The sequence below is a fragment of the Rhinolophus sinicus genome, linkage group LG03 (assembly GCF_036562045.2).
Source record: "Rhinolophus sinicus isolate RSC01 linkage group LG03, ASM3656204v1, whole genome shotgun sequence".
Lineage (NCBI taxonomy): Eukaryota > Metazoa > Chordata > Mammalia > Chiroptera > Rhinolophidae > Rhinolophus > Rhinolophus sinicus.
In genome coordinates this window covers 11,100,869-11,118,070 of record NC_133753.1, presented here as the reverse complement: position 1 = coordinate 11,118,070, position 17,202 = coordinate 11,100,869, and the positions used below count along the sequence as shown (strand labels likewise).

General features: G+C 38.5%; 1 protein-coding gene across 2 annotated transcripts in view; it reads right to left on the bottom strand.

Annotated features, from left to right (window-relative positions):
* PPP4R3A (protein phosphatase 4 regulatory subunit 3A) overlaps positions 1 to 16,671 on the bottom strand; it is a 36,764-nt gene extending 20,093 nt beyond the window's left edge. For both annotated transcript variants that reach the window (XM_019745183.2, XM_019745192.2), the window contains exons 1-3: positions 16,411 to 16,671; positions 5,542 to 5,597; positions 1,488 to 1,586 (exon numbers count right to left, since the gene is read on the bottom strand). In XM_019745183.2, coding sequence (XP_019600742.2) covers positions 1,488 to 1,586; positions 5,542 to 5,597; positions 16,411 to 16,552 — 297 coding nt within the window. In that variant the 5' untranslated portion in view covers positions 16,553 to 16,671. The remainder of the gene's footprint in view (positions 1 to 1,487; positions 1,587 to 5,541; positions 5,598 to 16,410) is intronic.
* Positions 16,672 to 17,202: the final 531 nt, after the last annotated feature.

The window sequence follows — 17,202 nt, the reverse complement described above, 5'->3', positions numbered from 1 at the left end:
ATGGGAGAACTCTACAGGACAAAAATCTAGAGGAATATGCTGTAAAAACAATTGTGTGGGACAGAAAGCAAAGAAAAAGCATGAAGAAGGCATTCAGATATAAATGTTAGACTCTGACATGTTAAGGAAGGGAGCTTAACCTGCTTAACAGGCAGGTTAATTTATGAAAAGCACAGCTGAGTAGAATGTATAGCAGAAATAGATTCTACAAGTTAAGGAAAAACTGTGCCTCAAGGACTGGTTTCTATGAAGGCAGTGGCTCTCAAACTTCAGGGTGCATCAGAATCACCCAAGGCAGGGGCTGACAAATTATAGCCAAACCTGGCCCACCACCTGTTTTTATAAATGCAGTTTTACATGAAGAGAGCCGCTCCCATTTATCTGTTATATATGGCTATCTCTACACTAAAGCAACAGAGTTGAATAGCTGTTAAACTGGCCCACAAACCCTAAAATATTTACTTACTATTTCGCTCCTTCCACAGAGTTCCTAACCTATAGGCCTTATTAAAATAGAATTACTGGTACCTACTCCCAGAGTTTCTGATTCAGTAGACCTGGAATGGGGGGGTGGCGGTGTCTCATAATTTGCATTTCTATTAGTTCCCAGCCCATGCTCCTACCACACCTTGAGAACCAATGAATTAAGGAATCTGCTGAACATTATTCTCCAGCTAAAATTAATATGGAGATAGAGAAACTGTGTTTAGGATGCAACGGTCTAAATGAGTCCATAACAAGAGCCAATCGCTTAAGCCATTAGCATGCACAAAATACCCATGCACAAAAAAGACTGGAGATTATGTCACTACACTAAAGAACTTGAGTCACCAGGAAATTCCAGAATCAACTGAATATACAAGATGAGGGTGAACAGATAGAAAGTCAAGAAGTTACTGAACAGTGATATGATCAGGCTTGCATTTTAAAAAAGATCACTCTAGCTGTGATATGGATTTCAGAAGACCAGTCAAGATAAAAACAATAAACCAGGCAAGTAAAACTGTGATAGTGAAAATGAAGATAAGTAAATGGATTTAAGATTTGTAATTGAGGGACTGAATGGGTATAAGAGGTGAAGAAAGGATAAACACGACCCACATGTTTATGGTTTCAGCAACTGGATGGCATTTACTGAGATGAGGGAGATGGGAGAATGAACAGATCTGAGTGAGATTACGTTTGGTTTTGGACTACTGCGTCTGAGATGCAGTGAGACTCACGGAGGAGCTCTCCAAGGCAGCTGGATAGAAAACACTGGCATTTAGCGAAGGTCTGGATAGTTTGGAGTTAATAAGCTGCACTTTCCTATAAATCAAGCTTTTTCACAGAAAGCAGTGAATTTAAGAGATCTATACAAAATATTTGTCTACTTATTTAAAATCCTGGGCATTAACTGAAAGCATAGCAAAAAAAAAAAAAAAAAAAAAAAAAAAATCCCAAAATACTTTAAGAGAATATGTTGATTTTCTAATTTTTAAAATTACCTGACATATTTTCTCCCAAATTTCATCACATCCAGCTTTTTCTTGAAAGCTAAGAGCCAAGTCATAATTTTCGGCTTCCGACCACACAATCAAAGTATCCTTAAGAGAAAAGAATTCTGATTAATATACATTATCACTAATTACTTAAAAGTATAAGGCAAATGGATAAAGCAACAAGGAAGTGAGAACAGTACCCATTTTTACTTTTTGCAACATTGACATTGGTGAATACCAATGCTTCTTTACACCTCACTTTATCCAATCTATAAAATGAAAACAGTTTTCCTTAAAAGGTTTAACCAGTATATGAAAACCACTACAAAATGACACAATCTAAATGTACTAAAAGATACAAAGTAAACATTATATCAAACCTATGCTTGCACAGTAAGTCACATTTTATGCTCTAGTCAAAATGCCTAACGATAAAATCTGGGCACTTAATAAAAACCAGGGCATGTTAGGAGGCGGGGATTAATAAACCTAGTTCCTCCTTCTATTGTCATCAAGTGTTCTTTACCTGGGGCACACAGGGGCCAGGAAGCCCTTGAAGTTATTGGCTAAATTTGTAATATGTGAGCATTTATCTAGACAGAGGTCTTTAACTTTCACCAGTGCTGTGGTTCAAGAAGCAAGACACTCCTATAACCTACCACCCCTTTACTCTTATTTGAACACTTTAATTTTTTTAATGATAGTAAGTTTAATACAGTTCCACAGATTTTATTAAGACGTAACCTCGGCAAGACACTACACTTACAATACTGAGACCATTTTATATTCCTTGTGGTACAAAATATGTATTCTACAGTATGCATAGTATAATAAAAATATTTACAGGATCTAGGTATCTTTTCAAACATACTGACTGTAAATAAACATATATACTGTTTCACAGTAATCAACCATTTCAAAAAAAAAAAAAGGCCCTCTCATTGAGAGGTCTGTGAATCATCTTCTATACGAAATGTTGAATGGCACTAGGGAGAGTTACATTTTTAAAAAGAAGCCTAACATAACACATTCCAGGTAGCATTTTTTCAAGCTGCTCTAAAGAGGAGAAGTTAGAGTTAGACGGATTTGAGTACTATATAAAGTACTATATAAAGAAAAAAATAATTCAATCTGACCAATAAATAACTGAAAGGAGCCAAGCAAAGGTTGGCTGAGCGTCTATCAGGGTGATAAAAGTTCATATATTGAGGAGGAAACATAACTAGGGACCTTATCTTTAAGAGACCTTAAATGACCTAAGTTTCTACGGTGGCAGTTTCTACTACTTTGCTATCAAAGACACTTTTTGTTGTACACAAATGGAACCCATGTTTAAAAATTTGTCTGCTAAATTGCATATTAACTCTGTTCAATCAAGTATATAACTGTCCATCATTAGACCAATAGTCTCTCACTGAACTAAAGTGACACTAGCCAGAAGTATATAAATGATCATTTGATCAGGCTATGAAGCATTACTGATAGGGGAAATCCACTATCTTAAGTCAGAATTTAAAAAAAGAACTCCAAGACACCTTTCTACTATCTTCATGGACTTCTAGAGATCATAGATCCCAGGCAGGCAATCTGCTCCACAGTGATTGAGTAGCTTGTTCAGGCTCAAAATAATTTACATGAACACTGTAATATCACCATGGCAGAAATTAGTCAGGTGGTAACCTCCCTGAGCCTCAGTTTCTTCATCTTTAAAATGGGTATAAGGCACACTGTTATGAAAATTGGTGATAACATGATCCCACTGAAACAAGCCTAAAACCAGTATCATATTAGTAATAAGACAGATTTAACATATACTGGTAAGCAACTGCTCTGCTACAATGTATACTCAGAATCATTTGGGGGCTTATATCAGGGCACAGCTAGACATACACTCTTAATTACCCATTTAACAAATTTGGAACTTGGAAAAATTTTCATGATTCGCTTTTCTGTTTTCCTTGAAGAACCTAATATTCACCAAATCACTTGCTTGCTTATCATCCAATAACTTTTGGGTTAAGACATGGATTTGTTCATTCATCCTCAAAATAGACTCGATCTTTCTTTTTTCTTAGGGTATGCTTTTACTCTTCAGCTGACTGAAACCTCAAAACATGAACTTACGTATTTAAGTATATCAAAGCTAAACACTCTATTCTCCCATCATTCCAATCAAATCTAAAAGTTTTCTTAAGAACACTAAATGCAATAGTGTTAATAGACCATTAAACTATCAGGAAAATATTTCATATTGTACCAATGTTTTTGGACAAATTAATCACCATTAAATAAATTTAGGAGTTACTATCAGTTTTCCTATGTACTACCTATGTGACCTCAAGCAAGTCACAGACTTTAGGCATTACCTAATGTTCAAAGCCAATTTCTTTCTAATAGTTTTTCAGTGTTAATGATGAAGCAAAGCACTTTACAATTTATAAATACATGCATATATTTATAAAATAATACATATGACTAATGGTAATATTCTTTATTTTAAATTATTTCATCTCTGCACCTTCAGGGCAATGAGGGGACCAATACTGATTTCATTGCTTTGTAGAGCATTCAGTACATCTGTGTGTACATGTGTGTGTTCTGAACATATACCACTTGATGACGAGGTGTGATCAAACAGTATGGTGAATGTTTAAATAAAAAAAAATTTATTACAGTAAAAGACACATTGCCATTAATCCCCCTTAAAATACTCCCCCTCGCTTTGAACACAATTTTCCCATCTTTCTTGCTACTTTCTGAAGCAGTTCTGGAAGTCATCTTTCGTGAGTGTCTTTAGTTGCGCTGTCATGGCTGCCTTGATGTCCTGAATCATTTTGACTTTGGGGAAGAACCAGAAGTCACATGGTGCCAGATCCAGTGAATAAGGTGGATGAGGACACACCATAATGTTTTTGACAGAAATTGCTGTACCAGAAGCGATGTGTGACATGGAGCACTGTCATGATGGAGGATAATTTACAGCACACTTTAAAACACAACTTCTCTCAACCATAGCTCACACCCCACTGACTGCACCAAACAAGCTGAAACTTGTCGCACACTGTTACTAAGGTTGGATGTGCCACTTCCCGTTCTGAAGATCCCTGCCTTTCTGTTGGATGGCACTCGGCAGCAGCATTCACTGTATTTTGTCATCACAACAGAAAGTCTCTGTATCACACATTGCTTCTGGTACAGCAATTTCTGTCAAATAAAAACATTACTGTGTCCTCATCCACCTTATTCACCAGATCAGACACCATGCGACTTCTGGCTCTTCCCCAAAGTCAAAATGACCATGAAAGGTAAACATTTTGAATCTATTCAGGACATCGAGGCAGCCACAACAGCGCAACTAAAGACACTATGAAAGAGGATTTCCAGAACTGCTTCAGAAAGTGGCAAGAACGATGGGTAAGTGTGTTTGAAGCGAGGGAATATTCTGAGGAGGATCAATGGCAATGTGTCTTCTACTGTAATTTTTTTTTTCATTTAAACATTCACTGTATTGTTTTCACACCTCGTAGGTACTAAATGAGAGAAAGATTTACTTTCAGGTATCTCTTGTATATCAGATAGGTGTAAGAAACAGTGTACTCAAATTGAAAGATCTCTTAAAAACTATAACATCATTACAAGGTCCTCTTCAGGCTAAGTAAGGAATCAGAATCTGGTCCTCACTGAGTTGCTACAAAGGGATTGCAATTGCAACAGCAAAGGAAGGCGTTTCTAGTCTTCAGTTGTGTTAGTAGCAGCTTACAACAGTGGCCACTTTTGTTACTATAGGTAGAAACAAGAAAACTGTTAAGTTTTAATTTTTGAGAATTAAGACTCAGTTGCTAGACTATCTGGAACATAAACTTAGTTTACATCAAGTTTTATTTAAAATTATTGCTTTATATACTAGAGAGATTGGTAGAAATCACATTCTAGAATTAGATTGGCAAAGCATGTAACCTGTTTTTAATTTTTCATTGTAAGCAATCAAGTGGTAAATTTTCATTTAATCACCAAACTGCGAGGATAGTATGTAAGATAAAACACATCTTCCAATTTTTACCTGTTGTTTCTGGTATGCAGTGTTAGGATTTATTTTGGACTCTAAAAGTAGAGAGCCTAGGAAACAGAAAAAGAAGACATTCCATTATATAATTGCAAAGCAGCAAAACTATATATTCGCTTACACACACATATTTGATTTTCTGAACGTGTGATGCACATGAGTATAACTTCAGTTAAGGAAATATTTTTTAAAAATACAAGCTTAAGTATAATAACTTGTAAACTAAGAAAGGCTTGCTTTGTACATGTTTACTGTTTTTCTTTTTAACTTATTTATATTAAGTGTGTTTTTCCAGGACCCATCAGCTCCAAGTCAAGTAGTTGTTTCAATCTAGTTGTGGAGGGCGCAGCTCGCAGTGGCCCAGGTGGGGATTGAACCAGCAGCCTTGTTGTTAAGAGCACCGCGCTCTAACCAATTGAGCCATCCGATCGCCCCTGTACCTGTTTACTTTTAGTAAGACAAATCATCTGAATAGTGAGTACTAGACAGTACTAGAAATCCAACAACTTATGGGCGGCACAGAGTAGTGAAACGACACAGCATGAAGCCATATAATCGGGGTTTAAATCTCTGATACACAGTATTACTTACAAAAATACTCTAAAAATGCAAGGAAGCATTATAATAGAATCCGATCTCTCTCTCTCTCAAGACTGGAAATAAGAATTCATTTGCAAGTTTGAAAACATCAAGGATATGATCCATACATAGCTCAAGTACATCTCCAAATTATGCTTCACCTTCAGAAAGATCCATATTTCTGTTTCCTAATATAGGAATTACACTTCTCCATCTTCAAATACTCAATTTATTTCTCAAAGTAAGTTACTGTACACATTTCTGCCCCCACTCCCGGCAGTACAGTAACATTAATGATATTTAGAAAACAAGTGCTGCTTTGTGACAAACAGCAAAATTTAAGACTAACCTTACATCTCTTCCCTCTTTGACAAGTTCCAGTTTATCCCCCAATACATTAATCTAAAGACAGATTCTGGCCCAAAATGCTTAAGCAGAAGCTTTCTCTGCATCTGTCTCTTATCCAAAGCTTCATTTCTTCTCATGTAATACATTTTGCTTTCCCATTCCAAATAGTGGTTAGACAGTTGAGAAAAGGCTACTTTTAACATTTCCAGATTTTATTAGCTTGCTTTTATGTTAAAATTTGGTTACTACTTTTATGATACTGTCCCGTATTAGTGACTCACTGAGCATTTACTATGAGCTGATAACAGTGCTCATACTGAATATGGTAAAAGACCAGCATTTACCAAGCTGCAATGACTTAATTTGCACACACCCTATGCACACAAACTGTTTCCACCTCACTCTAATCCTCCCACTGTGTCTAGCACTGCTTAATCCAACATCTTTCTCTTTTCCTTTCTGTACTTAAGGTAACTAAACAGTCTCCATATTTTTCCCACCTGTACCCTCAACACCCCATTTATTTAGGTCCTTTTTACTATTCTTGGCTGAGGTTCAGACAAATATTCTCACATTCTAGAGGAAATACTGTCTGACCTCCTCTTTTTCTAACTTTTGTCAGAATAATCAAAATTTTCCAGTACCCCTTCAATTTTTTATATGCACAATTGTTGGTTTGGTAATTATTAAGAATTGTCATAGTGATACATTCATAACAAGAAAAGCAGCAAGCAAATGAAGTCAATGTCTGGAGTCCCTTAAAAGTATTAAAAGTCTCCAATTCTTTTTGTAAATATTCTTTCATTGTCTTAACTACCAGAACAAAAGTTGTATTCTATTATGTCCCAATGAAATCAGAGTATGCCAGGTACATTACGGATTAAACTTACTTTTTAAAGATGAGTCATGGCATATATATACAATTACATGGTTTCTATGAGAAAATACATTCCAAAAACCTTCTTTGAAATATATAATGTCCTCAAAAACAATCTCTCTCGAAAACTATAGAAGACAACAGAGTGAAGGAAGCAACTGAATTACTTTATGACATATTTCAGAAGATGCACGATGTCTAGTGTCATTGAACCAAACTGAGTAAGCAATGTGTCTCTAAAAGATAAACTTTACAAAAGCACAACCTACTCAAAAGAAAAAAATTGGATATCACTGATAAACGATAATTGGACATGAGCAAAAATTAAAAATTTCTGTGCTACAAATATCAAGAAATGTGAAAAGCTAACCTACAGAATGGGAGAAATTATTTGGAAATCATGTATCTGATAAGGGACTGGTATCAACTCTTACAACTCAATAATAAAGACAATCCAATTTAAAAATGGGCAATGGATCTGAATACATTTCTCCAAAGAAGATATACAAATTGACACTAAACATGAAAAGGTGCTCAACAGCGCTAGTCATTAGGGAAATACAGATCACGAATAAGATACCGTTTCACCCCAGCCAGGATGCCTACAATCAAAGACAGACACACATGTTGACAACCATTTGGAGAAATTGGAGCCCTCACACATTTTGCTTATACAGGGTATGTAAGTATTAAAAAGGCATCTTTAGAAACAGTTTGGCAGTTCCTCAAAAAATTAGTTACCAACAATTCCACTCCTAGGTATACACTCAAGGGAAATGAAAATTAATGTCCCTACAAATACATGTACACGTATACTCACGGCAGCATTACTCATAATAGCGAGAAAGTAGAAACTAGGGTTTCCAGGCGGGAATTCCCGCCCGTCCTCAGGATTTTTTTTCGCTTTCCCGTTCCCGAATCCTGAGATATAAACTGTTTTCTGTTCTCCACGATGAATCGTTTCCACAAAGTGACGGCCGATACTACCAACCACCTGGGTTCAAGGAGCCGATTTTCCCGAGTTCCCAACCAACTTCCCTCGAGATTTGGGACGGAAAAGCAGAAAAAAATTCCTGAGAACGGGCGGGAATTCCCTCTTGGAAACCCTAGTAGAAACAATCCAAATGTCCAAAATGAATGAATAGATAAATAAAATGAAATACTGTTCAGCTATAGAAAGAAATGAAGTTGATACATGCTATAACACGGATGAACCTTGAAAACACTGTAAGTGAAAGAAGCCAATTCACAGAAGACCACATACTCCATGACTGCATTTATACAAAATGTTGAGAATACGCAAATTTAGAGAAAGATCTGAGATCAGCGGTTGTTCAGAGCTGCCAAGAAGGGGGGAGTGAATGGGTAGTGACTGCTAATGAGTACATTATTTCTTTTAGAGAGGGCAAAATGTCCTAAAATTAGATTCAATGATGGTTGCATAACCCTGTGAATATACTAAAAAACATTAATTATACACTTTGGGTGAATCTTATGACATGTGAATGCTGTTGTAAAAAGTTAAAAGTGTAAATAAACACTCATAAAAGGCATAACATATAGCAATGTTAATGAATGAACCAAATGTGAATAAAACATATGTGAACCTTACAAACATGAATGAAAGATGCCTCAGACTGAAGTATATACAATATAATTCCATTTATGTAAAGTTCAAAAAGTGGCAAAAACTTATCTACGGTGTCAGAAGTTAGGTTGTGGTTTTATAGTGTTAGCAGTTGGGGAGGGGAGAGGAGACATGAAACAGGCTGCCACAGTGATGGTTGTTTTCTTCATCTGTGCGCTTTGTGACAATTCATCAAGCTGAATACTTATGATTTGTGTACCTTTTTGATGTACGTATTATACTTCAAAAGTTTTTTTAGGTTTAAGAGAAGGGATAAACAACACATGGCACAGGGGGTTGGAGTTATTTCAAGATGGGCTTTCAAGAAAGCATTGACTTGGCAGCTGCTAAAACAAAACAAAAAACTGGCAGTGGTATAACTAGTATATTATTTTTTAAGTACCAGTTCCTTTTGCACTTGCTTCAAAACTCTCTCAGTAGTGGTACAGGTTCAGGGTAATTACAAAGGAAAAATCAGAGTTATCAGTCTGAAGCGTTCCCTCCCAAAGCCCTGGCTAAAACAATAAGCACATACTGGTGTTGGCAAGCTGATCCTTTTTTTCTGGGCCGCTAAGATGTTAGAGGTAAATATCTTTCCTGAAACCCATTCCAGCCACAGACCATGGCTTGGTCTAAGATACACTTTAGGAAGTCCAGCTCTAGTTCCCAAATACCATGTTCCCTAAGCAGCAGAGGCTGTAGAGGCTGGAACATGTCAAACAGCCTTTTACTTTGGGGGCTGAGTAAAATAATAAAAAGACATATTTCTAGTCCATCTATTAGGTTCCTCACCCCCATCTCATTTCTATCAGACCAAGTTATGAGCACTTCTCCAATCAACTGAAAAAGACCCAGCTGAGTATTACTATGCATTAACACAATCCTTCCCCCTAACAAATGTATTTGTATCCATCTCTATAGCTACAGTACTGGGAACAGTAGTTCCATCCTAGTGATAAATGGGTATGGATGTGGATGGATGTAGAGTTCAACTGTAGGTGACAGGCATTCATCATGGTAGCAGAGACAACGGGAGAAATGAGGAAGATGATCCTTAGTAGGAGACCTTCAGCACCAAGGGAGGTAGAAAAGGTTCTCAGTAAGGGGTACACGTGGCTTTGATAAGCAGTAGGTCCAGTGTATCTTAATAATTACTGAAGCACATATGCAAGACAGACCCCACCCCAACTTATTTGAGAATCACATTCATCCTCTCCAGTAAAATAGATGCCCTTATCCCCAAGAGGAATTCACACTCACCCTCCCAGTGACACTTCCTCCTCACACACGAGAAACACACTGTCACACAGACCAAAGAAAGACAACCCTACACAGCAAACTCCAATATCAAGACTTGAGAAAGGCCTTCCCACTTCCAACCTGAACGATTGGGAAGGAAATATGAGACACAAAGTAAAGTCAAGAGTGATCAAACTAAGGGGAATGCATCAGTACATGTAATTAAGTTTGTTGTTGCAGAATCTATCATTCATTCAGACCGCTAGCAAAATCAACCATCCTCAGGTGAACTAAAGAGTACTTCTGACAGCAAATACTTGTCAGAGCCAAGTCCAGATATTCAGAAGTTCTGATATTAATAGGTCTCCAAGTCCACATTTGCACATAAACGTCTTAAAAAAAATGAGGATCCTTTATTCTCACTTACTATTATTATGATTGAAAATCAGCAGCCCCTTATTGGAGGGTCATTTACCTTTATCTACCAAGCTTTTAAACACATACTACATACTCTGTAGTCCAACAATTCTTCTTCTAGGGAATTATCTTACATCCTCACATACGTGCCAAGTATATGAATAAAGACATTTAAAAAAAAAAAAAGACATCACTGGCAGTGTTTGTAATGGTAAAAAACTAGAAACAATCTCTATGCTAGCTGTTCTCAGACTGTGGGGACCTCAAGGGGTCTGGAAAATCAAAACTATTTTCATATTACTAAGAGGGTATTTGCATTCCAGCCACAGACCACTTATTTTTCTCAGTGTCCATCCATACTGTGATATTGCAACAGACTGAATGCAGATGAAACTCCTTCTTTAAAAACAAATTAAGCCAAGCATTAAAGATATTTGTCAAAATGTAAAGTGACACTCTTCTCACTAAATTTCTTTTAGAAAAGCTTTTCAAAGTCTCAGTTTTAATTTCTAATATGGCAAATATCAATTGATACAATCCACATAAACAAAAGCTTTTAGGAATCCTCCATTAAGAGTATAAAGGTATATCCTGAGGAAAAAAGTTTGAGAAATGCTATTCTCTGCCACCAACATTGTACCATGTGAAATAAATATATAGTGGAATACAATGCTACTTGTAGATGAGATAGATCTGTGTATCCTGACACAAATAGATGCCCCAAATATACTGACAAAAAGAGGTCTGTACACTCAGGAAACGGGGAACAATAGTATAGGAGAGGAAATGCCACTCAGAATATCACCAAGACAACTGCAGATAAAAACTGTCAAACACTGACAGCAAGAAAAAGTAACAATAGAACAATTATGAGTATAAATCATTAGGTCATTAAAAATGTTCACTCCCTGCTTCATGACATCTTGGTTCCTTCTGTAAAATGAAATGTGCGAGTTTTTCTGGTATCGTGTTGCCAACCCCCAAAACACCCCATCAAAACAAAACAAACACCCCCGGGGTTGTTTTGGTTGTTGGTAGTGCAGACTAAAATATCATTTGAAAAGAGTTTAAATCAGCCTGGATTTAAACCAGCCAGCAGACAGCTTGTTTGATTCCTAATCTAACAAACATTCATACACTGAATTCATGCAAATATTTTTAAATGGAAAGATTTTACATTTTAAAAAAAACCTAGATTTCTGGTCGGGTGCAGGAAAAGACCCCAAAACTAAACTATTCAATCAAAGAATGAATACACCAAGACTAACGGTCAGAAAAAAATAACACCTCATAAGGTTGCTTTGAGCATTAACTCAGTATTTAAAGTGCCTATTCCAGTATCTAGTACATAACCAGCACTCAATACTTGTTTTTTTAGTGCATGAACAGAATGTCATTTCACTGGCATCACTGTACTGTTAAATAGAAAAATTATTGGTAACGATGATCCAGAAATACATTACAAATGAAAGATTACCCAACACAGGTTTATTATACCACTTAAGAAAAACATGCTAGCGTACATTTAAGAAACATTCCATGAAAATTGCTGAGATTTTTAATCTTCTACTACAGTTGTATTTAGTTGGGAAATTTACTTGTTTAGAAGATATCTCCTTTCACTGGATAAATGAAATATTATAGAGTTTCTGTAACTTCTGTCGTTCTATTTTTAATATCAACCAACTAATCTGATTCAGGTAGTATGGGAATATCTGGTTTGGGGTTAAGGCCTCAGCTTAGATTTGGATAAATACTTAAGGATTTCAGAATGAACAGCTCCTGCTCTGTCACTCCTGCATAAGCAGTTCAACTTCTGGGCTTCTCTGGTCTATTGTTATCAATGCTCAAAGCTAAGGTCAGGATACTGTGCTTCATTAGTAGGAAGAAAACACCATCAAAAATGAGTTAATGGAAGTCCAAAAATCTCATCTGGATAGGAGACTAGTATATGCTTTAAACCTATAGCAGGTCTGTCTTCCAAGTCCAGCTCGCCTGATTTTTGTGGTCCAGATTACATATGGCATTTAAAAACTGAAACAAAAGTTTAGAAAAAATAATTAATAGCATTACATGAAAAGGTTCCACACCTGTCAAGCCTTCGCTACACTTGAGCCCCATCACCTACACCCAATGCAGTTGATGGCCCTCAAACTTGCAGTTATCACATGCAACAGCTGATATAACTAAGGGTTTGGTTATCCCTAAGCCTATTAATTTTCTACAAAGTAGGTCTACACAAGGAAAAAAAGTGTTTAAATCAACTTTTCAAATGAAATATTTCTCCCAGTACTAATGCTGAGCTCTTCTTGGTAGTAACATCTGGAATGCTTCTTGTATGCAAGAGTCTTACTGATAGGTAAGAATAGCAATTTATAAAAAAAGAAATGCTGTTTTTGTTTCTTTCTCTCACCACGGCAGCCAAAACAAAACAAAAAAGTTTTTCCCATCAAAAGTGTTCTGACTTCCTTTTCTAATCATCATAGAGGCAGATGTACCTACAACCAGGTTCTATCAAGAAGCAGAAGCATAGGATTCCAGTTTTTACCATTAGCTAGCAGTGCTGCCTTGAACAAAACACTTCCCCATGTCTCATTTTCTTCATACCTCAAATAAAAATGAGCATTTCTCCTTTTTAACTATGAAATAGTCAAATCAGATAATACATAAAACTATTCTGAAATGTACAAAAATACTTTATAAAACTTAAGGTAAAAACCAAAAAAATAAGAATGTTATTCTTTCTTGATGCTTGGCAGGTAATCCAGAGTAAAGAGCATGGATATGATTTTATGTTCCAAGACATCCTTAAGTGTGTGGAGAGACCCCAATTTTATTATCAATTCTAAAATTGCCAGGTGGAGATGGTAAAAACCATAATGGAGAAGAATAGAATGATCTGAATGTGAAATGAGACAGCGTGTAAGGGATGACAGACATTACCCTCACTTCAGCAAGTTAACAGGTACAGCAAAAGCTGAAAGAGCAATACTGAAAAAACAACACTAACTGATCTTTATTGGAAGATGGAACTTTGCAGGTATATAGCTATAAAAAAAACCCTGAGAAATGAGGTAACCTATCTTTATGGAAGTCCTCCTACAACACATTTTGCCAGTAGCAACCTACTGAGTAAGGATGCAATCCAGAAAATGGGCTCAGTAGCTTGGCGGGACATCTATCTCCTCCAAGGCAAGGCGGGCTACAGCTTTGCCAGGCCACTGAGCTTTAGGGGAAAGAGCATACTTACCAGACAGATGTGCCTGTTAACAGGGGGGCCACAAGTACTTCCATTCAGAAATTACATTCCTGATTTTCAGGTAAGTATATAAGCTCCTCTAACAAGATAAATGACTCATTTTATAGAAAATCAGAAACACTTTCTATTTTGCTCGTCACAATAAAAAGAAAATTCTCAATTACCCTATAATGGAGAATTGGGAAAAGCACACAATAATGGATAACCCAAACTAGCAGTCAGTACAAAAACTCCCATGTGTGGCTTGGAAATAAACTATAATTTTAAATATCTTTAGGCTAAAAATTGTTTTCATTTTCTTTGAGATAAACCTTGAGTCTAAGTATAAAGCAGCAAATGCAAGTTGACAGCAATATGGCAATTTAAAACACACTGTAAACAGTTAATGATAACAAATAATTGGTAATACTAGTTTCAAGCCATTAAGATAATCAAACCCCGTTTGAAAGCTGATCTTGCTTCCTAACCAAGCTGTGTTATTTAGCCTTTGTGAGCCCCCGTTTCCCATCTGTAAAATATGGCTAATAATAGTTCCTACACCAGACAATACAAGTAAAGAGTCTCTGGCACATAGTAGGCACTCAGTAAATTTTGATTATTCTTTCCTGATAAAAAAATGTCAAACTAAAGATCATTTACAACACTATTTCACAAGTATCCTAGAATTTTCTAAGCCCACTCTTTGGATTTAGTTCTCCTTACAACTTAAGTTTCACAAGGGCACATCAGTTAATTTATTTCATCTCTCTTTCCCTATTAGATAAAAATTAAATCTAATTTGTTTCAGCCGTTCAATTTACTTTACTGCAGGACCCCAAATCTTCCAAAGGGAAGGAGGGAGATTAGCGGCTCTTTCTAAAGTGGTAAAAATAAAAATGGGGAGAAAAAAACCAGATTCCTATATTATTGTATTAGAAGAGTATGATTCCCTATGATAGTATGACATTGAGACATAATGCTTAAAAATACTTTAAACAAAAGACTTTGTATAATAAGTCCAATTAAACACATAATGTGAAGTAAAATTATATACCTTATTTCAAATTATGAGATTTCTAAGACTTGATCTCAAATCTACACATGCTTTCATCTCAAAAGTCAACTGAACTTACAAAACCCGTACCTTCCAATTCACTATGTTAAGTTCCCAAGCATCCAAAGATGTACAGGTTATAGCTCTGACAGTCATGTACAAAAGCACACTAACACTTGACAAACTTGTATTTTAAGAGGCAAATAAGCCTCAGAAAAATATACTCGACGTATTCAAAACCCTTAAAATACCTCCAAAAGGAAATAATTTTTCTCCAGTTTTAAGTTATTTTGGTAGCCATATTAAAATAACCTGTGTGCAATATACTCCCTATTACCATTTTTCAATTTAAATTGAAAATCAATGTTCCTGAAGTCTTCAATTACACAAGGATGAGTCTTGTTTGTTTTTCATGGAATTGGAGTTCTGGCTTGAGGTGAGTCCTATTAAAATTTGAAATGAGTTTGTAATAATTCAGATACAGAGCAACTACAATCATAATAAACTGAAATAGTTTGCTACTAATGTAACAAGACTATAGATTAATGTAACAAGACAGGGTTTCAACTTTAGAAGAAACAACTTGAAAATAGTGTTACCTGACATGAACATGCCACAGAGGGAAGTGGCAATCCCTAAAAAGAGTTAAGTCTTTAAAAATGTGAAACGCTATTTCCAAACAACTTGGTCTTTGAACCTGGAGGGCTGTTTCCAAATACGTGAAGCATAGGCGCTAGGGCAGATTGGCACGGTTTTAAAGCGCTCTGCAAACTTTTCCCCACCTGTTAACTGAACCAAATTACGGATATATATTTAAGCAGTCAAAAAAGCTCGCATAAAACGATCCCAAACTTGAAAGTCGTTTCCACAGTTAAACTACACAGAAAATGCTACAACAAAAAGACAACACTGGGGAACACAAATCTATCTTCTTACGGCAAAGAAGCATTTTCTCGGCCGAGTGTAGTTGCCAGAACCACGAACCAGGGTTGCCAACCTGCAACAGGGTCGGCAAGATGTAACAGTTTTGTTTGTTTGTTTTTAAAGTAAAACACAGGGAAATGTTCTCCAAAGAGTGAAACAGCTAAGCACTTTCTTAGCTCCGAGGAAAGTTTCATGCCTGCTCTCCAGATGGGTGGCCTAGGGAGGCAGATCGGATTAATCAGCGCCTTTTCTCAAGGTCACTCGAGTGCAGAAGAACAGCCCCGTCCGGGCTCCCGATCCCAGGTCTCCGACCCCTGCACATTCTCCAGGCAACAGCCCAGACGTGCCTGGCTCCACTCGTGCTTGCAAGTGCCGCCAGGCACTCGGAGAAAAAACCATTTCGAACGCTCTCGGGGAGACTGGGGTACCCGTGGCCCGCCCACCCCCGAGGCGGTAGCCGCCCCCTCCGTCCACGTAGGGAGAGGCCCACCGGCCCCAAGAACCAGGGCCGTGGCCCAGGGCCGGGGGGAGGCGAGGGTCCCGCCGAGAAGGGATTCACCTACCATCGCTCTCCGCCCTGACAAGCAGGGACATGCCCTTCAGCCGCTCCACGTAACCGGAGGACACATGCCCGGTGCCACGGTCGTCCCACTGCCGGTCCTCGTTGAGCGTGTAAACCTTCACCCGCCGCCGGGTGTCGGTCATCGTGCCGCCCAGGAGCCGGGGCAAAGGCCCCGCCGGAGTCGCCCAGGAAGGGGGTCCGGGGGAGGCGGGAGCCGAGGCGGGAGGACGCCCGCAAGCGAAGGGGTCCCCGGCTTCACTGCCGTCGCTGGCCGCCGCGGGGCCGCGCTGCCGCCCGCATGGCCCGCTCCCGGGCCCGAACTCTGGACCCCCGCCTTGCCTCGCCTCTGGTGCCTCGGCGCTATTGTCCAGGCCCGGCGAGCCCGGCCGCCCCGAGTGGGGCGCGCAGCGCTTAGCAGCCTCTCGCCCCGCCGCGGTAGGGACTCGGGTTGCCGGTCACTGCCCTGCTCCCGCCTCCGCCATGATCTCCGCGAAGCCGCTTCCCGCGCCGCCGCCGCCTCCTCAGGCCGCCGCCGCCATGTTTTCCTTCCTTATACCTGGCCCTGCCACCGTAGCCGGTGGCTCCCCTCCGCTTCCCTGCTTCAAATGTCCGACGCCGACGGGCGCCTGCTCCTGCTGCAGCGGCTACCACTGCGCGGGAGACTCCTAGAGCCCCCAGGCGCCGAGCGCTCGTGGCTACGGGCAGTCCCTTTCCTTTGCCGCTGCCGCCGCCTCTTCCGTCTTCCTCACAGAGCCAAAGCCGCCGCCATCTTGGTTCGCCCCTCAATAGCGGC